Source organism: Nyctibius grandis, chromosome 4 (assembly GCF_013368605.1).
Source record: "Nyctibius grandis isolate bNycGra1 chromosome 4, bNycGra1.pri, whole genome shotgun sequence".
Classification (NCBI taxonomy): Eukaryota; Metazoa; Chordata; class Aves; order Nyctibiiformes; family Nyctibiidae; genus Nyctibius; species Nyctibius grandis.
Window position 1 is genome coordinate 68,876,984 of NC_090661.1, and position 23,091 is coordinate 68,900,074.

Genomic DNA, 23,091 nt, shown 5'->3' on the forward strand with positions numbered 1-23,091 from the left:
GACATTGAGGGCAGGGGATACTGTGAAAGGAGAGGCAAGGAAGGAATTATAATGCAGTTATTTCCTAGGGAATTCATATTTTTCTCAGTAGTGTCAGTTCTTAATCTGTTGGATTCCTTTTTTTTTTTCCTACACTCAAGCTGTTGCTTCCCACATTACTTTCTTCTAGCCACACTGAGCAATTGCTAACTTACTGTCTCTGTGAAGGTTTTTCCTTGCTGTCTTGTCTCATGCTATGTATTGTGTGTCTTCATCCTCTGAATTCTTATAATTTCCCTTACACTGCCAGCTAACCCAGTTCCTCTCCCATACTGAAGAGTCTTGAAGTAAGCAAATCACTCCAGTTAAAATGAACTATCAAAATAACATAGCAGCTCACTTGTTTATCATACGATAGCGGTCTTGCGTTTAATGTGTTTACTATTATTCTTACATCCTTTTCTCCATTTATGTTCTGTACTCAACATTATTCCATTATGCCTTTTAACTTGTTCATAGAAATATTTTGTGTTAAAATTCTCTCTTGCTATTACTTGTCTATGATTTTTCATATTTTTTCCAGGTATGTTATAGCCTTTAAGTTGTATTTTACAGAACCTATATTTATTTTGATTTAATAGTTTACAGAAGCCTGATTCAATTAAAAATGAAATATGTCTGGATTTAAGCAGGAACCATGGAGAATTGATTTGTCATGGCTTCTGTTGTGCATAAGAAAAGGCCCTGAATTCAATAAAATCTAAGTTAGTTAACAGCTATCGTGTGAAGAGGAGACAAAGAAAATGTTGCATATATGTCATGTTTTGTTCTTTTTCTTTTTTTTTTTTTTTTGGTAACATTGGTGAATAACTGCTAATATATAGACTATTCTAATGACATTGGTATTGATCACAACTGTTAGGTATTAAGATTGCTGTAAGCTAATAGAAATAACTGCTGTTTCATTGGATTTATTTGAGGAGCATAGCTGCTTTTGACTTAAGAGGCTATTGTAAGCTGACAGTTCGAAACATAAGCTGCTCTTAATAAGTAGAATGGATATACTTTATAAGAGCCCCTATTTTTGCTGAACAACCAACCTAGCATGATGCCTGTGGTCTGTATTCTTACCTGTGTGTCTTGTTCTATTCTTGAGAAGTTTTAATCCCAACCTGCTCGAAGTGGTGGGAGAATAGGATTTCATTACTTCCTTTCCTCTCCCTCCAGTTCCCTGGAACATGACTAACAGGAAGAACAAGATGTTCTCCATGTTCTGAACTACGTGTTCTCCATTATGTCACCTTACAAAGATTTTGCTTGAAAGTAGTAGCTGGAGCTTTCCTCAGCCCCTTCGAGGTGCCTTCCAGTCACCAAGACAGTACAATAAAGCCTGTAAAACCACCCCAGAACTGTGTCCGCTTTGGGCCAGTCAACACTGTGTGCTTAAACCCACTGAACTTCAGTTGCAACCAGCTGTGTTCCTCACATTTTCAAGCTGATGTTTTCTATAGTTTTAATCAGCCTAGTGGAACAGTCACTAAGCGCTAACTAGGTGCACTTCCCATGCTGAGTGTTTGTGGAAGAATAAATGATAAAAGGTTTTGCTGTCCAGGACAGAGCAGAAATTTGCATGCTGCCTTAACTTCATTTGTTAGCTTTTGTATTCATGCAACTATTCCTATTTTGTAGACGCATGATTCACTGACTTTCATCTTGATCTTTGCTTTGGACCTCAGAGTTTATAGTAGAAATTATAGAAAATTATAGAAAATACAGCTTCCATTTCTCCTTCCTTGGGAGAATGTGGCATACTCCAACTATGCTCTGCTTTGATCCCCTTTTTCCCCTTCCTCCCCTCTCCATGCTGAGCATTGTCATGGCTTTTTTGGGTACAGCTATACAGCTAATTTCATCAGTTGCAAAGAATTCCCTAGTGCTTTTCCTGATGTGTCTGAAGGCGTTGCTAGCCATTTCGCTTCAGAGTTCAACAGAGATCTCTTCTGGTTGGATGTGAGTCAGTAAGACTTTTATCCTAATCACTTGTAAAGTATAATGTCACAGTTTAGCCAGCTCTGTGTTAGTTATCTGTTTTATTCCCAAGTGAAAGGGTGCAAATTTTGATGAGGTTCCTCTAGCCACATTCTGATCTAATCAGCCCTGAGGAATCTTTGGTCTGCGAGCTGTATAGCTATGTTGGCACAGTGCAGGGATGAGCTATTTGTCCAGGGAGCTTACACACCTACACAGGCACACCCAACGTGAACATATAACAAGACTTTTTACCATATTTTGACCTATATGACTTTATGTTAAAAAAAATACCTTAAGCATCATAAAAGTACATACAGGAACTTAAAGGGGGTGATCTCTTCCATGGGTATATCAGCTCAACCAGCTTTAGAAATAGGAACGACATGTATGAAAATTGGTCCATGGAGGGGGGGGAAGTGAATAGCCCACACTCAGACGTTCTTTAATAATTCTGCCATGTTTTACTCTTTACAGATTAAAGAGGCAGCTGATATTATTCAGAAACTGCATTTGATTGCACAGGAACTGCCTTTTGACAGGTAAAATTCTATCTGAACATCTTTAAAACAAATAATCTTCACATAGCTATAATTTTCTGATGCTTCCCTTGTCTACTTTTTTGGTGCTTTACTTGGTGATTCATGTAGCTTTTGAGATGGATTGTGTGCTTATTTCTCTGTCCTCTATTCTCAGATTTGTGTTCATGCACTCCTGTTGTAGAATCATCTTTACATACACATCCTAAACTGCTTAACAGACTTTTAATGGGATAATTTTGCTGTGCTGACTTAATGCTAGATTAGAATTAGATGCTTGTAGGTTTTTATGGATATAAAGCATGTAACTTTTCTGTCGTCTTTGTGTTAAGTGTTTTCACTTTTGAGTCAAGTGCCTGTTACTTATAATCTAGGATGTCTGTGATTTCTCTTGTGATGTGGATTTGAATTTAATCATGGTATTTTTTGTTATTAACAGGTTTTCTGAAGTAAAATCAAAGATAGCAAGTAAGTTATCTATCCAATTCAATCCATATTCCTATATTTGAATAGTTAAAGATGACTAGAGAAGTATGCAATACTGTCAGCATTACAGTTTTTGTCAGTGCTTGTATTACATAGCCTGATGGATTTTTGTTATCCCCTTTCCTCTCCAGGTAAGTACCATGACTTAGAGTGCCAACTAATTCAAGAGTTTACCAGCGCACAGCGGAGAGGCGAAATCTCCAGAATGAGAGAAGTAGCAGCAGTTTTGCTTCATTTTAAGGTAAAAACTTAGTGTGTTAATTTAAAACATAAATAAAACAACCCACGATGTGATAAGTGCCTGTTTTAAGTGAACGTATTTGCATGGCCACAACCACCATATCAGATAACGTGTAACTTTAAAAATACTGAGATGTTCCATCTGAAATCAAGTGCAGGGGCATAAAGGAGGCAGATGCTGGGGGATTTGAGGCAGTGTTGGTAGAGAACATTCTAAGATAATCTTTTCTTCTATGTATGTGAACTGACTTTCATGCTTTGAGATAGAGTGTTGAAACCTGTGGTGTATATCCATGTAGAGTGGCGATAAGTGAACTTACGTTAGGTTTGTGACAAAAATGGGTTTGGAAGAGTCTACACTTTTGATGAATCTATTTTTTTGAAATAATTTTTTTCACAGGGGTTGTATTTCCTTGATTTTGTTCTATACTGAAAGCATGGAGAACCTGCTTTAACACTGAGTTGTTTTGCTCCTTCCATAGGGCTATTCCCATTGCGTTGATGTGTACATAAAACAGTGTCAAGAGGTAATGCATTTTGTTTTACATGTATGTCTTTGGGTGTGGATTTACTTAGTCGTATAGGTGATTGTAAATATATTGTGAAATGTGCTTCTAAAACCCTAGGGTGCATTCCTGAGGAATGATGTTTTTGAAGACGCAGCCATTCTCTGCCAGCGAGTGAATAAGCAAGTTGGAGAAGTCTTTAGCAATCCAGAGACTGTGCTAGCCAAACTCATTCAAAATATCTTTGAAGTTAAACTTCAGGTATTTCAAATTTTAACATGTTGAAGTTCATTAAGGAGACTTTTAATCCAAAAATACTGTATCTAATAATAGCAATTAATGAGAAATTACAATATTTGAAATCTTGTATAAGGATGTAGAATCACAGCTGATTGCTCTGTAACAATTCAGACAGATAGTCGAGCCTTATACCAAATAAATCTGCTCAGTGTGACTGAAAATACTCAAGTTCAATATGTAAAATTGTAAGGGAAAATCAGTATGTTCATCAGTTAATTCATAAGATGTCGTATGCATATTTGATTTCTTCTGTATGCCTCCTACCAAGAATATGTCAGGAAAAGAAGTTTCACTTTTAATAAGTATCTTTAATCTGTTCATTCTTGGAATTGGGTTTCATGTGTGGGGTTAGCATTGAATAAGTGAAAATAACTTCTGTTGTGAATACTGTCTTGCAGATAATGCAATATTCATATGAAAGTCTAGAATAGTTGAAAATATTAAGTTTTCTGTCGTGTAAATACACTCACTTAAGTGCATAAAGTCAACAACATGACTATTTGTTACAAAAAGCAATTTCCCTGTAGATGTCATTCTCCTTATAGTCTAGAGATTGAGCTTGTGTTTCAACCCCGAATTTGTGTGTCAGTTTTGACTTAGTATTTTATGGTAAATAATATTTTTGTCCAAATATTCAATGACAAGAAGGCTCTAAGCTTGTATCTGCTTTGTGTATGTATTATGATAAGCAAATATGTAAGCATCCCCTTTGCTTACTGTCAACTGCAGAAATGCCCCTAGGCCTCCGGTGCTTTTGATTCTTAAAAAGAGGGGATTTTATGTTTGCTGGTCAAGCGTATTTTCAAAGCAATCTGTCTTTTGTCTTTACTTCACACACTACTGCTTTGTATTATCAAATAATTTTCTTCTAAAAGATGCATTTAATTCTATCTGTAGATAATGCAGGATCTGTAAATTAGGGATTTAAAAACAAAGAATATATGAATTAGATATACACTTTGCAGTAAATTACATGTAATTTAGCAAGTAGTGAGTATGACCTGTGCTTGCTAGTTAATCTTCCAACAGATGTACCCAAATTTTACAGAGTTATGTGAAGGACCAGCTAGAAGAACACAGGAAGTCAGATGCAGAACAGTATCTTAAGAATCTCTATGATCTATATACAAGGTATTTATATATTGATGATGAAATTATTGTTGTAGGTATTCTCTTGTAATTGATTTATTATCAAGATGTAGAAAGAGAAGACAAAAATGTGAACTTCTCGTAAAAATTGGAATTTTTTATGGCCATTAACCTTTACAATGATTGCTTTCCTAAAGAAAATTTAAAATTGCCATTATTATTTTTAATGGGAAGTTTCTAGTATAGTGATCTTCAAGAGTAATTTTAAAACTGTGCAGAAGCCAGTCCTCTGCCTCTCACTGGCGACTCATTTGATTGCAATTGTACTATATGTAATTAAACATGAATTATGTGAAATTCTTTACTTAAATGTAAAGCTGTTAGAAGTCTTAATCACCATCAGGATTCCGTTGTGCTATGTACTTTACAAACATGTAATGCTGTAATTCATACAAATTCAACCTTCTCCTTCTCTCCCCTTCTTTGTTTCTTTTGCATAAAGAACCACTAATCTGTCAAGCAAATTGATGGAATTTAACTTGGGTACTGATAAGCAGACTTTCTTGTCTAAGCTTATCAAATCCATTTTCATTTCCTACTTGGAGAATTACATTGAGGTGGAAATTGGTTATTTGAAAAGTAGGAGTGCTATGATTCTGCAGCGCTATTATGATTCCAAAAACCACCAGAAGAGGTCCATTGGCACTGGAGGGTAAGTTTCTTCAGTGAAGTTTTGTATTTTTAAAATGGAAGGGAGGTGGTAAGGGGAGAAACATAGTATTTGCTGTGTCAGATGTACAGGGATGAACTGTGAAAGAGCAGGCTTCTAAAATGACCTACAGCTTTTTATAATTTGCTATCACTTTGTTAACTTCTGCTAAAAAGTGTATTGCTCTCGGTACATGTGAAAGGTGATGCATGGTATTTATGCACTCATGGGAAATGAAAAATACCAGTTAAACCTATGTTTCAACTTAGGATCCAGATCCACAAAAGGACTGAAGCAAAATTAAGGTACCTAAAGCATGTATATGTGTGTATCTAAAAGCATACATTTTTTTTCACCTGCCCAGGTCTTGTGGTCCCCTCCCAAGACCTAGGAAGGGGAAAAGACCATAGCAATGTCAGTGAGAAAGCTCTTAATGAGCCCAGAAGATGCAATGGACTTAGAGAAAGGTAAAACAAGACTTCATTATCCTCAGGGTAGAGAAACTCTAATAAAGGACTAGTGAGAAGTGGGAAAGGAAGAATTAAATCTTGTGTGAAGCAGAGGTGATAAGACTACCGCAACTTTCAAAGAGCTACTGGGTTCGGTTTGTCAGGAATGAAAAGTGATTTGGAGAGAACAGCAGCAGCAAAGTAATTAAATGAATTAAAAAACAAAGATGAAAATTTAATTTTCTTGGGGAAAATTAAATTGATTGTATTGACTGACTTTATGGGTTGTTTTATGCATGGAAATGTGTTGGAGCATGCTTGACTAAATCAGGGCTGCTGAGATAGTGGATGAGGATGAGAGGATTTGTGGGCGTGGATGAGATAGAAGGCGCTCATTAGTGTTTTGGAAGTACAATGTGACAGAATGTTTGGAGGATAAACTTTGTCCACAGAGCATAAGTGCATAGGATTCAATTGAAATTACTCTTACTCCACAATGGGGAATAGCTGCTCCCATGGTGTGAACGTGCCATGGTAGAACACAGTTGACCATGGGATCAGAGGTGGTAGTTTTGCATTTACTGGCAATTTTTTTTAAGCTTGCAAGACTGTCTTAATGCTTGTATATCCTAAAGTGTGTCTTGGGTTCTGTTTAAGTTAACAACTAAAATATCCTGAATCATTGTTGAATTTGAGCATCAAGATTTCCATCCAGTGAAATCTTGTTTTGGTATATCTTTGTTCTAGCATTCAAGACCTCAAAGAGAGAATAAGGCAACGTACAAACTTACCGCTGGGGCCAAGTATTGACACACACGGAGAAACTTTTCTGTCGCAAGAAGTGGTGGTTAACCTCTTGCAAGAAACTAAACAAGCTTTTGAAAGATGTCACAGGGTAAGTTTGCTTCCTGTGATCTCCATTAGTGATATAATTTTGTGCATAAAATCAAATCTTGAGGTCCAGTTTTTGATTAAGTGTGATAAGAAGAAAGGAAGGACATTATTAAATTAATTCAATTCTCTTTTTTATTTTTCACTGATCAGGGTCATGGTGGAGGCTAAGGGTTTGCTTTTTAAAAGTGGATCCAGTTGTGTTTTGTGGGTTTTAATACTGTCTATTTTTGAAAGAAGTGAGGATGGTTAAACCTACTGTCGACATTGCTTTTCTTACTAAATTAGACCCAACACCTAAGAAGCATTTCGTGTATTTTTTTTTCCTGGTTTAAAAATATAGAGAATAGTTCAACAGTTGTTTTCCTATGTCAAGTGCCATTTCTTCTAGCATTACAGCATATCACCGATAAAATGCTGAGGGGAATAATCTTTAACATGATTTACCTTGGTGACCCTCTGCTGTTCTTTAAATGCTTTAGTCTAACAAAAAAAACCTGTTTTCCTTCCGATTATAAATCACTAGTTTTACTGCCTGTCAATTACTGTTCGTCTGGTACTTCAGTGTAAATGAAAACGCTTGAAATTTAATTGCAAACTTAAATGCTAGGGATTTTTTATTAGCTAAAGACACTGATTTCTAAATTTTAATGCCTTAATAATAAAAATAACGTTCTAAATTAGCTTAGTGCAGAAAAACTTCATTTTAGATGTTTAGAAGTTTTAATATTTTATATGCTTAGAGGGACCAAAGATGTAACAAAATACAGATACGGCACTGTTACCTGTACACACTGGGATGACCACCTTCCTAGTGGTGACAGTCAGTGACTGCAAGACAAGCAGATAGATCATTATTTTTCTCAATATGGTAGTTGCTAGAAACAGTTGTTAAATTCATGATATAAACTAACTTTTTCCAATTGTGCACAACCTTTTTTGGGGGTGTTGATCGACAGCCGGCTAAACATGAGCCAGCAGTGTGCCCAGGTGGCCAAGAAGGCCAATGGCATCCTGGCCTCTATTAGGAATAGTGTAGCCAGCCGGTCTAGGGAAGCGATCGTCCCCCTGTACTCGGCACTGGTGAGGCCACACCTTGAATCCTGTGTCCAGTTCTGGGCCCCGCACTTCAAGAAAGATGTTGAGGTGTTGGAGCGAGTCCAGAAGAGGGCGCCCAAGCTGGTTGAAGGGTCTGGAGGGTCTGACCTATGAGGAATGGCTGAGGGAGTTGGGGTTGTCTAGCCTGGAGAAGAGGAGGCTCAGAGGTGACCTTATTGCAGTCTACAACTACCTGAAGGGAGGTTGTAGTGGAGTGGGAGTCGGCCTCTTCTCCTGGACAACTAGCGCTAGGACAAGAGGACACAGCCTCAAGCTTCGCCAGGGGAGGTTCAGGTTGGACATTAGGAAGCATTTCTTCTCAGCAAGGGTTATTAGCCATTGGAAGGGGCTGCCCAGGGAGGTGGTGGAGTCACCATCTCTGGATGTGTTTAAGAAAAGCCTGGACATGGCACTTAGTGCCATGGTCTAGTTGCCATGGTGGTGTCAGGGCAATGGTTGGACTCGATGATCCCAGAGGTCTCTTCCAACCTGATTGATTCTGTGAATCAGAATTTTTCATAGTTGGTCTAAAAACAATTGTATGTATCGGGGTGGAAACCAATGCTAAATGGATCTTGGCATGTAAGGAGACTTTTAGAATTATAAGTGTATAACTTCTCCATTATCATGCATACTGCTAGGGTTTTGTTTGTGGTCAGGGCAACTCACTAGCCAAAAGAGGAGTTAAACGTGGCCCTGGCTAACTAGTTGTAATATTTATATCACATGACAAGATACGTGCAGATACACTGTCTGCCCCAACTGTGACTGGTTTAGGAAAAATAAGTTGGCAATTCTGAATGTAACCGTGTATTAAAACATTTTGGTGTTTGGAAATCTCTGTGATGGTATTTTGTTGTTGGGGTTTTTGTTTTGTGTTTTTTTGGGAATACAGCAGAAATCTTTGGGAGTGTTGTTATGTAAATTAACTTGAATTGCAATAGTAATGTTTCTTACTCCTAGCTTCATAAAGTCTTCACATAATTCCTTAAAAACCAAAGCCGTATTTCTTTTGTACCAAAGCCCTGTCATGTTTTTCTTTAGAAAAGGGATTTACTGACAGGTTGCTGTCCAAAATCCCATGTTGCTTACAGCTCATGAAGGCACAGATGCTCGGTGTATGTGTGGGCATTACTTCACTTAATGAAAACTTCCATGGTCTGTTGACTCCAGCTGAACTGTGATAAATGTAGCTGAGGTTCAGGCTGTATTATTTTTCCTGCAGCAATGTGGCAGTGATAAAAGAACAACTGCACTGGGTGAAACTGAAGGTCTGTCTAACCCAGTGTCCTGTCTCTGACTGTGGCCAGTGGCAGAAGCTTAGTAAGAGACAAAAGGCAGGGTATGGATGGACTAGTCTTTTCTGTGTACGTTTTCCCAGCATCCAGTGGCATGCAGTTTAGGTAATTCCTGAGGTTACATCTGGACAACGGTGTTTTAAGGACTATTAATTAATATCTTCCATTATTATTATTATTATTATTATTATTATTATTATTATTATTATTATCTGTTTATACTTTTGCTTTTTGTAGCATCCTGTGGCATGCTAGCTTCAGTTTAATTGTTAATGCAGAAGGGTTTAGTGATACTAAAAGCTGTTCCTGAATAGTTCTTTGTATGGATACTTTTCATTTAGAATAAAATTCCAATTATTCTGGAATACTTGTTATGTTTTAAGCTTATCCGCTACACAATATCGAATAAGCTTTCAAATGTATGTAGAGCTGACCTTTAGGATAATTTTTTTTTCTTTAAAGCTCTCTGATCCATCTGACTTACCGAAGAATGCTTTCAGAATTTTTTCTATGCTTGTAGAGTTCTTATGTACTGAACACATCGATTATGCATTAGAAACAGGCCTTGCTGGTAAGTATAATATTTTCTGAGCATTTCATCTCATTGGCCTTTTTGTGCAGATGATCTTTGCAGGTCCTTGCTGTGCTTTATTGATTGGCCTGGTTTGGAATGTATTGGTTAGATGAAATTCATTTTGTGTATTTAGGATTCAGCATTTAATGTGTTCTAAAGTGTAACTTCCATTTGGGGAATTGAAGCACAGATGGAAACATGCTACTGTCTTCAAAAACATTTGTGTTGCAGAAATTGGGACATTAGCACTCCCTATCTCTTTTAATTATTCTCTGGCAGAAGAATTAGTGTCTTATGTTTTATAAGAATTCCATGCTTGTTTGTATACGTGTACATTTTAAAGAATGAGAGTAAATAAAAAGCTGCTTGTATTAAAGAAGTTAAAATCTTGACAGTGAGAACCTGTCTTTGCTACTTGAAAGCATAAAACTTGTGAAGAAAAATTTGTCTGTTCCATTTTGCTTTTAGAAATTTTAAAAGCAAGATATTTCTGTGCTTATGGTTATTACCCGATATAGCTATAAGAAGTATTCTATATATGGCACCATGGTAAATTTTTGAAACTCTAAGCCTGTGATTTAAGCATTCATGGAAAAAATCTGCATATTTAAAAAATTATCGTGCTAATTATAAGAACTGCGTATCATTACAATCCTAATGAAACTGTCTTTGCTTTAGGCATTCCCTCTTCTGATTCAAAGAACGCAAATCTTTATTTCTTGGATGTTGTCCACCAGGCCAATACTATTTTCCATTTATTTGACAAGCAGTTCAACGATCATCTGATGCCATTGATCAGGTACCTTATTTTAATTAGCATTTCCTTTGTGAATGGTCACTTTTGGTGAAGAAAACAATTTTTTTCATTCTTCATCTCTGTTAAGAGGAGTTTATTCTTGGAGTGATTCAGCTTGATGTCGTGGGAAGGTAAAATGCTGTAATGAGAGGGAGAAGAGAGGGAGTTAAATAAATCGGTACCTTGGAGAACTAATGGGAGGAAGGGAGCTCTAAGAGCATTGGTAGGAAGGAGAGACAAGTTGCTCCTTAGAGACCTCACTGCTGCATTTAGAGACACTTAGAGACCTTTGTGGCTGCACTTTGGGGTGAACTGGGAATATCAGGGCTGCTGAGATTCCTGGGGGTACCTCACAGGCTCTGCAGAGGGGGCAGCTGGCCATGCCTTGGGAGCCACATGTGAACTACATGAAAGCTGCATGTTGTTGGGGGCCACGGGATGGATACACTTGAGGTGGAGCTCACTGATGTGCTGTGAAATGTTCATGAAAAGCTGGGTTTGCTCGCTCACCTGCCAGGGGCTGGCAGCAGCTGAGAGGCACTGCTCAGTAGGCACGATGCTGCCTGAAGTGTGTTACAGTACTGCCCATCAGCTCTCAGCAAATCCTGCTGAGGGTCAGGTGGATGTTCAGGCTGTTGATTTGTTTTTCTGGAGCCAGCTAACTCCATCTAAACTGGTATTTTCTGATGGGATGGGAAATGTTCACAAAATCCTGTTCCGAGTAGCAGACCAAGCAGACAAATTTGTTTTGATATTTTAACACTCTCTCACACACCCAACCCTTTATACTGTTGCAGTTCTTCTCCTAAATTATCTGAATGCCTTCAGAAGAAAAAGGATATCATAGAACAAATGGAGGTGAAGCTGGATATGGGCATTGATAGGCAAGTAGAGAAGAAAACTTTCTGTTAACTATTAATTCTTGTACAACTCCTTTGTGATGTAGTTTAGCTTTCTGTTTAAGGATGAGTTCTTTCTGAACACAAAATTGACTTTTTTTCTTTTTTAAAAAATCCATAAGTATGCATTATTGTGCATAGGAAACTTAGATTTTGTTTGTTTAAAGGGTCATATTTTCCATGGCAGATTTCTGACCCATAAATACTTCTGTAAGGACGCTAAAGGATTTTGGTTATGTTGAAAGAGTGCAGTAATTCAGTTTTACCTTATTCTCTCAAACTCCTTTTTTCTACTTTAAAGCAAGAATGATCATTGAAATAGGTTAAAGACTTGCAGGATTTCCATTAGGAGCAAAGTTTGACAAAAATAGGTTAGATGATTTGCTTGTGCAGTGCTATGGATTAGACCTAGTCATAGAAGTCTGTAGACCTGGAATAATTTTGATTCTGACGTTGACTTGCTTTGAGATTGTGAGTGACTCATTTAATCTTTTTTTTATCAATTTCTCCAAATAAAAATGAGAGGATAGCTCTAAAAATTGCAAATTAAAATCAAAGCTGTTCTGCAGCAGAGGAAAATAACAAACGTTACAAGCTTAATAGTGGGAAATGGAGCTGTTGTGCAATGCCCTACTTTGGTCTGGGAAGCATGTAGCATTCCCATATTTCAAGGTGGCATTAGTCAACCTAGAACATGTTACCTAAGCATTCTGTGCCCGTTTTCTCTCTGCAAAATGGAAATAAGCCATCCTGTGGGTAACGAGGGCTACTCTGGAAATTATTACTGAGGTTTTTGTAAGGATCACGCCGTACTGGGGAGGGCTGAGAACATCACTGTATAGGAAAAACGGGCATTGCATTTGTGTCCTACTGGGTACTTTCTGCACAGAGATGAGGAAGAGATTTGATACATTATTTGCACCTGTGTTTTCTGTAGGTGGAAAAAGAAAGGTGGACATAGAGGATGTGTAAGTGGCAACTGAGATTTTAGCTGCTCCTGCTGGAAGTGACCTTAGAGGTTTAAACACAAAGTTTGATATACTTGAACCATTGAGGCCATAAGCTTAGATCTAGACAGGCATAGGTTGGTCATCAGCATTGCAGTAGTTTGTAACTGTTTGTGTAAAATAATTAATCTTAGAAGTGATAGTAGGACTTAGGAGAACAAGTCCCTGTGGGAAGAAGGTACGTTCAAAGGTTTGTGGATAGAGAGTTCAAAAAAATCTATGCTTTGGCATATGTGAAAGAGAGATTAGTTTTGAGGTGAATGTTACATGTAAAATGTTTGTGTGCCTGCTTACATGCTGCTTTGTGGTGCCACTGATGCGGTTGAGAATTGATTGTCTTGCTTAAAGGAATGATCTAGTTTAAAAAAAAAAAAAAAAGCAAATTTCTAAACATTGATGATTTCAACATTATCCAACCTGAAAAAGTCCAATAGCAGCTTCTTGAATGGCATTCATAGCAATTGTCTACATCTGTAAAAGTGATTTATTAGCCAAACAAAATTAGTTCAGCTAGTTTTCTTTCAGTATGTATTCTGTGTAAACAGCCTTCTGGGAGTACTTATTGAAAGTGGAAATTGAGGAGAATGCAGGATATAATTTCTATCAATTTCTGTTGGTGTGTGGGTTGTTGAAATGCAAGTGTGAGCTCTGTGCATAGAAAAGAAGTTTATTCCTTCTTTGGATATATATATTCCTCTCCCCTTCAGCCCAACTTGAATCCTTCAAGGTCTGTAATGGCCTTGACTGTGTTTTCTTTGGGGAGGTTGGAGGACTGAGAAGTGTGAAGAAAAGAGGAGGGGAGGAAAAAAAAGGAGAGAGAGGTTCTTGGCAAAGATAGGCACTGAGAGGGGTATGCAGCCTCTTGGCTGCTTTGCTGTTTGACCTTTGGTTTGGACTTAAAGTAAACCAGGGTCTTGACCTTAGATAATGTGCTGAAAAGATAAATCCTGTGAGGAAGAAATAAATGACACTATAAAACTTTAATAGATTTCTGAGAACAAAAGAAATACCAAGCTCTGGCAAAGGAAGAGGTTTTTCTCCCAGTCACCCTCCACCTTCATTTTCCAGATGTTTTCTGATGCTTGCTTCTGAGTAATACGCAACGTGATCTAATTCTGCTAAACTCTTTGGAATGCTTCCTTCAGCCATCTGATTCCCTCTGCACTGAAGAATGCTGTCCAGTTTCTCTGAAGGGCTGGATTTGAATGGATTACCTTACAATTAATGTGTCCCCTTTAAAACTAGCTGGCCAGCATGCTGTGTGCTGTGCTCCAAGACACTGAACTTGGAGGAAAGAGTATTTTTAGAGTTGTTGTGGGTTTTTTTGTCTGATTCTCCTTTTTCTACCCGCTTACATAAAACTGAGCTTATCTCCTCTAGAGAATTGCATTGCAACTTCAGAAGAGTGCATATGTGTGTGTGCATGTCTGTTAAGTGAAGTATTTCCTTTGACATGTCCTAGCACCACTTGCTGCTTAGACTAAAAGCAAACATTTATTGTATCTTATGTAGATTACTCAAATGTTAGGTAGTGGAGTTTTTTTCCTCATTCCTTTATGCTGCTTACTTTTGCATAGAATCATATTAGTATATGTAAATATAAAAATCTAGGAAATTAAAATGTTCCCTTCAAAACCCAATCTGTATTTGTAACTTTAAAGGACACTGAATTGTATGATTGGACAGATGAAGCACATCTTGGCTGCAGAGCAAAAGAAGACTGATTTTAAACCAGAAGATGAAAACAATGTTTTGATTCAATATACTAATGTAAGTAAACTAAGTCCCAGCTCATCAGTATAGCCTCAAATGCTCATGAGTGTTATCAGATGTTCCTTACCAAGCACACATTAGACAACATGTGTGTTTGACTGATGTACTTAGCTATTCCATTTTCCACTAAGCACCTCCAAACTCTGTTGTGGACTATTCTCTCAAGCTGAAAAGGAACATTAGCAGTTTTGTATCTACTGTCAGACACAAATCAGTAGGTGCTGGAGGAACTGCCACATTCTTTCCCCTCCCAAGAGGCCCAGATTTGGAACAAGGTTTTTAGCTGATAATTAGCTTAAAGCTATCAGTTTCAGAAAATCAATTAGCAGGTACCCTCTAGTTGCTGGGTGCTTTTTCCCCTTAGAATGGCAGGAGCATGACAGAGCACCGTGGGTACAGCATGAACATTCTGTGCTGTAGAGCGTTGTCTCTACCACTGAATCTGTCTGAATCCTGGCCTACAGACTGCTGAGAAGCTGTAGTGCTGGGTTACGTGAGGCCCTTGTTAGGGAGCAATGCAGAGAGGAGCAGAGAACAAACTACAGTCAATGGGAAGAAGTGAGAGCATTGCCTGAATGCCTGCAGCCAGGTGGGAATGGGAGAAGTGGAGCAACAGGACGTAGGGTCTGATACTACGTGGGAAGGGTGAAGATGCCTGTATGGCTCTTAATTTGGGTTTATAATTGCAGCTGACGAGGTTTTTAATCACTTCCACCCCACACACACCCCTTGGTTGATCATTGCTTGAATTAAAAGCTCAGATTAAACTGTCCTATTATGAACTGATATGAACTATAACTTAATGGAATATTATTTTGCATCCATCTTCCTACATGCATTTTTGCATCTTTGTGGCAAATAAAACACCGTTGGAAAATTATTAATTGGAAGAAGACTAATTTCAATGATCTGTTGTGGGAAGTTTGAAGATTTAGTGACTGATGTTCAGCTTATGATGTGGAAGCCACTTTGAGAAGAATAGATTTCTAGAAAGTTCTAATTCTTTTTTTTCTTTTTTCGTTATTTAGGCTTGTGTTAAAGTCTGCAGCTATGTTAGAAAGCAGGTGGAAAAAATTAGAAATTCTATGGATGGTAAGAATGTGGACACAGTTTTGATGGAGCTTGGAGTTCGTTTTCATCGACTTATCTATGAACACCTACAGCAATATTCCTACAGTTGCATGGGAGGCATGTTAGCTATTTGTGATGTGGCTGAATATAGGAAGTGTGCCAAAGACTTCAAGGTAAGCATGTACAGGTTGGGGATATACAGCCATGTTGAAATTAGTAGCAGGACTCTATTTTTGATCAGATGTTTTTTCTTCATAAAAATAGATTGTTTCTGTTTGAACATCAGCTTTTCGTATACTGATTTCATATATTCTGTTACTATACCAGCAGTTCTTTATAATGTCCTCAGTTTCCTGATACCATTTTATTACATGCAGGCTATGTGTGTTTATTGAAGAAGTACAGAGTTTGCATCATCGTATGTTCTATGTATAACTTCACGTGTGTGCATGTCTCCCTACAGATGTGTATGTGTGTGTGTCGATATATATTTATGCACACATGAGGAGAGAATGATGGATTTAAATCCTCTGTAGGGAGGAAGTATTTTGAGAATCTAAGTGGACCTTTTGTAGTAGCGTTCAAGCAGTTCTAACTCTTAATATCTGTCTTTCTCTGTTTTTCTCTTAACCACAGATTGTGCTGGTGTTACAACTCTTTGATACCTTGCATGCACTTTGCAATCTGCTGGTTGTAGCCCCGGATAACTTAAAGCAAGTTTGCTCAGGAGAACAACTTGCTAATCTGGACAAGAACATCCTTCACTCCTTTGTTCAGCTGCGTGTTGATTATAGGTCTGCTCGTCTCGCTCGCCACTTCAGCTGAGAGTGTGGGAAGAAATGTTGTACCTTTGGGCAGGCCTCAGTTGTTAGAAAGCACAGGGAATGATTTCTTACCAAACCAGGGAGGTAACTTCTGAGGGATAATGACTGTTCAGAATAAAGCAGCAGCCATATTTAAACATGACTATGTAGAAGGTGAGAAGGTAAAAGTCTGAATGATATTTAATGTAAGCTAAAGTTCTCCTGGTGAAAAATATTGCAAATCTACTTGCTACTGAATTTTTCTTTTAATTGGAAACATGTTGGTGTAGGAAAGCAAGTGGTGCATTGAAAGTATTTTAGTCTTCAATATCAAATAATCAGATACCATTTGTTAGACTTGAACTACAGAGCATAGCGTAGGTAATGGATTACATAGAATAGACCAGTGTAAAAACATTCTTCATCAATTTTAATGACTTAGATTTCAGCACAGCTAATCATAATCAAATTATCTTTGATTGGTGTTTCTAAGTCATTTCTTTCATTTAAAATGTTATCCTGCTCAATGTAATTTCTTGCTCTAATTAATTAGCTTGGAATTTCTTTGAGATGTAGGAGTAAAAGCAACACTATCCCAGAAAGATGTAATTTATTCATTGTGTAGCATTCTAAACAGAACGAAAGTGGTGAAAATTTTTGAGGGTTTTTTTGGTTCTTTGACTTTGGTTTTTTTTGCACCTAATAGTCGAGGGCCCACTGGGATTTATTGGCATTGTATGATTTGACATTCTTGTCTCTGTTTGATACTGGCACACTGAATTTTATATATGCTCCTAAAGTAAATGCAGCTGCCTTGTCTAAGGTGTTGTTATTACAAGGTGAAGGTGCCCATTGTTGGGCTAATATAAGAGAACTTTCTCCTGTCTCTTGTTTTATATGTAAATAAATCCAGATTATAACAAAGTGAAAGGATAAAATGTAGCCCAATTGTTCATATGTAGGAGGAATGGACAGCGACTCTAGCAAAAAACCTAGAGCTGAAAATTCCTGTGCTGAAGATAATTGATCCTCAGTGCCTGAGCAATATAAAATGTTGAAGTGTGCGAAGCTTCTCTGCCACTGATCATAATTTTCATATTGGAGACAGACTACTTTTGTGTCTGTTATGCTTCAGCATTTATTCAAGGTGTTTGAGATGGACCCATAGTTGCATATAGTGAATTGAAGCAATGGTGATGTTTGAAACATCTGGGGTAGCTTTTCCACAAGCAGCTGAAAATTGTTGTAAATAGACCTTTGTTCAGAGTGAGCTCTTGCGGAAAACAGGTTGGAACTGCTGTGGTTTGGGTCTTCAGTCTGGCTTACGTCATCTCTGAACAAATCATCTGTAACACTTGATTTCTACTGTGGGCTCAGCGTATGTTATGGAAACTTCTTTCTCTCCATCTTCAGAGCAGCGTTTCTATAAATTTACTTTATGGGTTGGTCAAATAAAATTATTTTCCTCTTTTGTTAATGACTTCCCAGGGGCAGTCAATATTGACAGACTTGTATGGAACTTCTCTTGGTTAGCTGAGGTTCTTCTGCTTCATTTTATATTTAGCAGAGTATTATATCAGTAAACAAGAGAAAGGATGCCAGACTGTCTCAAAGTATTCGGGGAGACTGGCTGCTTTGTTGAGCTGCGTAGCTCTATTCCTTGGCCATGGCAAAGCCACAAAGAGTTTTGGGCGCTGGAGGAGGCACATGCTTGTACTGCTGCCATTTTTTTTCAAAAGCTCTGATGTGAATTCAGATGATACCTCTCTGTTACCTCTGTAACTGAAAGCCAACAATTTTAAGGCTGTGGTTTTATTAACCAATACAAAATCTTTCTACAAAAAAGTGTCAATTTGTAAACACTTCAGAACAGTGAACATCATCTTAAGATTGCAGATCACAGAAGTGCTTCAGAATTTGTTGTATGATTGCTTGAATTATTTTAAGGTTGTATGAAATGTGTTTACCATATTTCTTGCTTTATTAGCTGTGTTTTTCCATGCATATGCTCAGTGCAATATTTTCATGATGCCTGTTAACAGGAGGCAGCAAAAAGTAGGTGAATACTTAAACTTAGATATGTAAACTCTTCCTCAATAAAAAGAATTCCCTCCAGATACTTTTTTCATTTCATTTCCATGTTCTTCAAATATCTTTATACTCAATTGTATAAGCCCTTCTATTTAAAAAAAAAAAAAAAAAAAAGAATAAAAGTAATTTTACTGACCAAATTTATCACTGGTGTGAGCTTTCCCTTTCCCCTTCCTTTAAAAAACCACCCCATGCACACACTGAAAGAGTTTCTACTTCTAGAGAAGACTACGTTGTCAGTTAAGTTTCCTTTACCAGTTGGATTGAGATGGGGCGGGGAACTATAATTTCCACACACTTTTATGTTTAGACCTCTTATAACATGTAATTTGGGAAAATACTTCCAATGGCTTTTGAATAAAATAAAGTACCATCCAAAATACAAATATACCTTTTAATGTTCCTGTAATGAGCTAAAGTATTGCCTTTCTAGTGTTCACTCCTAGAAGGCAGCCATTTAACAGGCTGGCAGATGAATGCCTGAGAGGAGGTGTGTGTATGTGTGTGGAGTTATGTTGTCTACAATTGGTGAAAATGGTTTTGCAGTAAACTGTTGTAGGCTGGAAAATAAGCTGTGTTTTTACAAGTCCTATAATTTATTAACGTGATTTGGTATTGTATTGTGTTTGTGTATGCACAGAGGGCAGGAAGGAGTTGGGTGTTCTGTAAGAATACTTATCAACACAAATAAAAATATAAAAAACTGGAAAATGGAAGTGCTTGGCAAAATAAGATCTAGATGTTTAGAAATAGAGGGTAAGAAGTGAAGCAGACATGAACTAAAAGGATAAGGAGAACAAGCAGTTTTAAATGAAGTAGCATGGCACATGGAAGGGGGAGGTTAAAATGTGATTAACGGAAAACTGACATACAGATGGACCTAAGAGAATAAGCAGGATTGGAATTAAAATCTCCACAGCTACATCCCACCCTGAAATGAAGTGAGCCTCTAGAGGAGGAGGACTGGCTAAAATACTTTGCCATGGAGTTGTTCACTTGTCTTGAAACTGTTGGATTCAACAGGAGGAGGCTATCCGTCCACGAGTGTACGTCTGCTGCGAAGGATAGGTAGTGACGCTGTGAATGTGAGCGCTGCTGGTTTCCACTGTGGGGAGTAGAAATGCATCAGCAATACGCAGTCTGATTGCAGGGAAGGAGAACTTGCCAGAGCTCAGCTTATTTTCATTTTCTTTTTGAAGACTACAGTGATCTGGATAATGGTAAGTGACTCCTTGTTTCGAGAATGGCGTTGTATTGACAGGTGGCAGGTCAGTTCATCTCGCAATCGATAAGAGAACTTGGGTTGGGTTTTGTGGTGTTTTTTTTTTTTTCCTCTGAGCTTTCACAAAGTCATTTTCAGTCACTGGTTTCTTCAGTGTTTAACTCCCACAGGTAACTCACCATTTCAGTTGCCTAAGGAGCAATCCTCTGCCACATAGGTGGTGCTGGGTTGTTGTGACTGAGCGTTGTCTGAATAGATTGCTCCATTTCTGTAGGAAACATTGTAAATATGTGGCAAAAATGCTGCATCTTACAAAGTGCCCTGAAGAGGGTGAGGCCTGTTGGGTTCCTTCATGGGTTGGAACTGTTCTTCAGAAGCCTGTAGTTCCAAGTTTCTCAATCCTAAAGTACTCAGTTTTAGATGTAATGACAAATTCCAAGAGAGGGGTGCTCTTTGGGTTAAGTTTTCATGGCAATAACTATCTTCATTTGGATTAGCACTTGAGTTGAACCAGTCATAGAGAGGGAAACCAGGCTGAGGTGATGTTTTTTCCTGTATGAAGGAAGCACATATCTAAATAATTACTTGTCTAATTTTAGATGCGGGTAGCAGCTCTTCTCCTTTGCACTTCTTGTCCCAGGAGCAGTAGGGAGGATAAGCCAGCCGTCAGCACCAAAAGCTATTCTCACCGAGGACAACTGAAAGGTAGGAGCACCTTTCCTGTCTTCATGTTCTGCTGGGTTTTAGCTTCTAGGCATTATTTCCACCACCTCTGTGCTAGTTGGAAGTGGAGATAGATTTCTGTTTTGCTATCTGTTTTTGCTATATTGGAGTGTTTTCTCTGTGGACATTAAGGCTGGCATGTTGTTTGTTTTTTCTTTCCTGGTGTTTCTACACCTGTTTTAAGGAGGGGAGGGAGCCATATCTCCTGCCCCAGTCATGTTCACTGCTTTGCTTGTCTTTTTTTCCCTCCGTTCTAATTTCTTTTAGTGGTAGGAGATTTCTATACCACATCTTCTGCTTATCTTACAATGGGGAAGCAGCTGTGTTTGCCTGTCGTCTTTTCCCTTGTATGGGGCACTGCTTACTCTGTGTCAATACAGCCCTTAGTGTATGTGGAAGCCAAGCCTTGGTTTCTACTTTTATTCTAATAGCTTTACATCCCTATGCCCTGTTTTCCTTTCCAGATCTCAGGATTGCTCTATCCCATCCCCTCTGTTACCACGCTACCAGAGAGAGAGAAACTTTAACTTTGCAGCCTGGCTTCAAGGAGACCTTTACATATTATCTGGTCATTCTTCATCCACATGTAGCCTGGTAGGAGAATGAGTTTAGCTCCCTTCCCCTTTATTCCTCTACCTTCCCCATATACTCCCATCTCTGCAGATCTCTGTTTCCACATGCTCTCCCCTGACCTGGATGTACAGTGCATTATATTAAAAGTTCATGTAAGGGACCAGCCATGGGGGGAAAAGTGTCAGGTATCTCAGCTTCAGCATCCATTAGGTAATGTGCCAGGAAAGTAACGTGAAATGTAAAGTTGAGTCATCTCTGAATAGTGTCTTTGAGAACAGCTTAATAAACCAAAGTTAATTGTTTTGATACTTGAAGGTCAAGATATCTTGAAATTTTATTTGTAGTTTAAGTTCATCCTGATACGGGATGAAAATAAATTTGAGACTTCCATATAGCAGTGCCAAATCCTGCTCATGTGCACTGCTGTTTCCCCTCTGTGAAGTGAGGAGACCTTGGAGCTGAGGCTGCAACGCTGTCCAAGCCACAGACTGAGGCGGTTCCTACCCTTTCCGTGCTAAAGCCTGTCCTGGTCCCAGCTGAGCAGCTCGCCCCTGCTGTGAGGGGTCAGCACACATGTCCTCTGCCTGCCCTTGCCCTCCCCTGGTTGTGTAGCCTCAGCAGAGAGTAGCGTGAGGCTTTTGTGTCACCTTTGTGCTACAGAAGAGATCTTTGATTGTCCTGCATAGGCTGCCCAAAAGGGTCCAGTAGCTCCAAGCTATGGTTTGTCATCCTTGCAGGGTCAGAATTGTTCTATCCCAGTAATGTAGTTTTAGAGCATGTGTGACAGTCTCATGAGACCCATAGCTCTAAGTGCTGGCTTGCTCAGCTCCTAATCTATAATATTCTCTGAAAGTTGATATTTTAAAATTTTTCTTCTTCAAGTATTAAAGCTTTTTTTTTTCACTGAAACCCAAAGTTGCCCATAAAGACCCAGAGTGTGGAGAAACAACTGCTGTTTTGGGAGACAGGCATTATGGCAGCAGTGGCTGTTGCTGAAAGCTTCCTCACGCTGTGTTTTGTTGTTCTCAAACCTGGATTTAGCAAGGACAGAGGAGACAATGGACTAAGAGATGTTGGTCCTTTTCATTCCTCCCCTTTGTGTGCACAATGGAGCTCTGTAAGTCTTGGGGGTGTTTCTGCTCCCTACTTCTTCCTTGACTGGCTGTCTGCACCACAGTCTTCCCTTGCAATTTATTCACCTTAAGCTCACCTCATCTGTTCTCAGGGCTGCCCTTGTCCTTCTCAGCCCTGTCCCGACTTCACTTCTAGCCAAGGGTATATCCTGGCACAAAGGAGCACTTGCAGTGTCTTGGTTGTACATCTGCTTTTCCCATTTTGATCATCAGTCTGTTGGAGACAGGAGCTGTTGTTCTACCAAGTGTCCGGCCTCATCAAGGCCACCTCTTGGCTTGAAAAGAAAGATGAGACTGTGGAGAGAAGATGTCCTTAGAACAGATTCATAGGTAGATAAACTCCATGGTATCAGGGTAAATAACTCCTGCTGAAAGATGTGGTTAAAGTTGATCTCAGTTGATGCTGCCAGTTGAAGATGATCATTTTGAACTCTACACTGTTTTGATATGTGGTGTTTGAGTGTTGTAGAGAAGCCAGCTATCATGAGCTTGTGTTTGAAACATTTTTTATAACATTCACTTCACTGTAAACAATTCATTAAAATGACTTGCTAAGTCTTAGACAAGTGGATTTTTGAAGGTTGCTCATTTTACTTATCCACCCAAAGTCAATTTGAGTATGAATATATAACATTTTACTCTAATAGCAAACAACTTCAGAGAAGAGACATTTATTCTGGAGGCAGAGATTCAAGCTAGACAGCAATGATGCATTACAAATATATAATTATTTGCACTAATATTTGAGCAGGTGGAATGGATTAGTACATGGTCAACATTGCACTGCTGATAACATGTATTTTTCTATATTAAT

At 38.4% G+C, this 23,091-nt stretch overlaps 1 protein-coding gene across 5 annotated transcripts in view; it reads left to right on the forward strand.

Moving 5' to 3' along the window:
• The window catches only part of EXOC5 (exocyst complex component 5), a 30,053-nt gene extending 11,403 nt beyond the window's left edge, over positions 1-18,650 (forward strand). For 3 of the 5 annotated variants that reach the window (XM_068398577.1, XM_068398573.1, XM_068398576.1), the window contains exons 5-19: positions 2,485-2,549; positions 2,986-3,014; positions 3,164-3,273; positions 3,755-3,799; positions 3,899-4,039; positions 5,127-5,209; positions 5,670-5,879; positions 6,146-6,181; positions 7,073-7,220; positions 10,075-10,183; positions 10,865-10,985; positions 11,780-11,866; positions 14,550-14,658; positions 15,690-15,905; positions 16,369-18,650. In XM_068398577.1, coding sequence (XP_068254678.1) covers positions 2,485-2,549; positions 2,986-3,014; positions 3,164-3,273; positions 3,755-3,799; positions 3,899-4,039; positions 5,127-5,209; positions 5,670-5,879; positions 6,146-6,181; positions 7,073-7,220; positions 10,075-10,183; positions 10,865-10,985; positions 11,780-11,866; positions 14,550-14,658; positions 15,690-15,905; positions 16,369-16,557 — 1,698 coding nt within the window. In that variant the 3' untranslated portion in view covers positions 16,558-18,650. The remainder of the gene's footprint in view (positions 1-2,484; positions 2,550-2,985; positions 3,015-3,163; positions 3,274-3,754; positions 3,800-3,898; positions 4,040-5,126; positions 5,210-5,669; positions 5,880-6,145; positions 6,182-7,072; positions 7,221-10,074; positions 10,184-10,864; positions 10,986-11,779; positions 11,867-14,549; positions 14,659-15,689; positions 15,906-16,368) is intronic. The other 2 variants (XM_068398575.1, XM_068398574.1) reach the window with 2 other exon arrangements.
• Positions 18,651-23,091: the final 4,441 nt, after the last annotated feature.